Source organism: Pinus tabuliformis, chromosome X, assembly GCF_031772625.1.
Source record: "Pinus tabuliformis cultivar Carrire ecotype Pingquan chromosome X, CPIR1, whole genome shotgun sequence".
Lineage (NCBI taxonomy): Eukaryota > Viridiplantae > Streptophyta > Pinopsida > Pinales > Pinaceae > Pinus > Pinus tabuliformis.
In genome coordinates, this window is record NC_142308.1 from 136,673,734 (window position 1) to 136,675,479 (window position 1,746).

General features: G+C 41.4%; 1 protein-coding gene across 1 annotated transcript; it reads right to left on the minus strand.

Annotated features, from left to right (window-relative positions):
* Positions 1–358: 358 nt before the first annotated feature.
* On the minus strand, positions 359–1,120 carry LOC149138839 (uncharacterized). The gene has a single exon (XM_089450511.1). It carries the CDS (start codon positions 1,118–1,120, stop codon positions 359–361), a length of 762 nt encoding a protein of 253 aa, XP_089306637.1.
* Positions 1,121–1,746: the final 626 nt, after the last annotated feature.

Genomic DNA, 1,746 nt, shown 5'->3' on the forward strand with positions numbered 1-1,746 from the left:
CTTTGTATAATTGCTTCTAATCTTCTAGGATGAACCTCTCATCCAGATGCCTCCATTCTTGTAGTAGTCTTTTCATGACCTGTTCTTCTTCACTACCATTGTCTTTCTGGGGGTCGATCTCCATTTGGATCTGCTCTTGTTGGGTTTCTGTCTCTTCCCCTTCATTTTCCTGCCCTATCGTAGCTTGTGCCTTACTTTTCCCTTTGTCTATCTTTTTAGGTTCTATTGGTTCTTCGCCACTTTCTTCCCCTTCTTCGTCCATTTCCTCTTCTTGTAGAGCTGCAAACTTATTTTGATTTACCTGAACTGATTCCTTGGAAGGTGTTTTAAAACTGGTCGGTCCTCTTTGAGATTTTTTTCATCGGTGCACTTCTGAAAAACCATCCTCTCTGTCCTTGCCCGATTCTTCCTCCTTCCTCGATTCTTCCTCCTTCCTTGTTTCCGGTGGTGACCCAGCTGCATTCAATGGGCAGGATCTGAAGAGGTGGTCGTATTCGTGACATCTTCTGCAGTGGAATGGAATGTGCTCATAATCCACTGGTTGCTGCCATACTTCATCATGGTATTCCACCTCAATACAATCAGGGAGTGGTTCTGTAATGTTCATGTATACACAGATCCTTGCATAGGAGGTATATCTGCCTTTCCTGGTGGTGTCTGCTACTTTGACAAAGGTCCCAATTGAGTTCCCAATACCTTCCAGGATTTCTGGATCCCAAAACTCAATTGGGAGTCCGAAAAGCCGGACCCATATTAGTGCCGCCAACATTTTCTCCTTATCTGGGTTGTAGCATTCTTCCCAATGCCTCATAAAGAGACCTGCGTTGTTGAAGAAATAGGGTCCATCATCGAAAACCCTCTCCTTATCATCCAGGTTAGAGAAAATGACCGAGAAGAAACCCTTAGCACCTAATTTTAGGTCAATATGTCCTTTAGGTTGCCATCTCTGTTGTATCCATTTTGCCAGTTCTTTCTCTAACGGCCACGCCCCTATAAACTTGCAAATCAGAGCATGGTCTTTCATATATCCTCTGTATTCTTCTAGTTTGTTATTTGGGACTACAAACCTGGGTTTTTTCGTTGCTCGGGCAGACATTTGTTTCCCAACCCAGCTTGCCATTGAGCCCCCATGACCGGGGCATCCTTGCTTCGTTTTCTTGTGAATCCGGTCGTTCCATTCCTGCTTGCCTCACCCGCCGTTACGTTTTTGTAGGAGGGGATCGCTCCCCCCCAGCCGGTTCCGTCATTTCTTTGTCAGCCCAGCCCGAGGCCTGTCCTCCTGCCCCAACGGCCCGTGACTCTATCTTGTCCTAATCTAATGCAGGTGGTTGCAGTCTTTACCTGCGCCTTGCCCCAATCTCAGGTCTGCCAGAGGAAAACCTTGCAGAAAACCCTAACCCTAACTATTGAACATCATCACTTCCCTCTGTCTCGCCATTCATTCCATCTAAGAATATATTTTAAAAAAAATACATTTTTATATAAAAAAGGTAAAAGTAAATGATAATATTTTAATGACTAGATTAAACACTTTTACATTGTAGATAAATGTCTTTGGGATTAAATATTTATATTATTTTTAACATAATTATAATTCTTTCTCTATCTCCTATGTACTTCTCCTCTCTATATTTATATCATATATTATCTCTTTATCTTTATTCTAATTCTTTTTAATTAAAATCAATCATTAAGCTCCTAATTATTTCATTAATATATAACTTCTCTTTACCTTATTCTTTATAA

Bases quoted from the DNA above. Each gene is read 5' to 3' on its own strand.
- LOC149138839 (XM_089450511.1), bottom strand. From the start codon at position 1,120: ATGGCAAGCTGGGTTGGGAAACAAATGTCTGCCCGAGCAACGAAAAAA.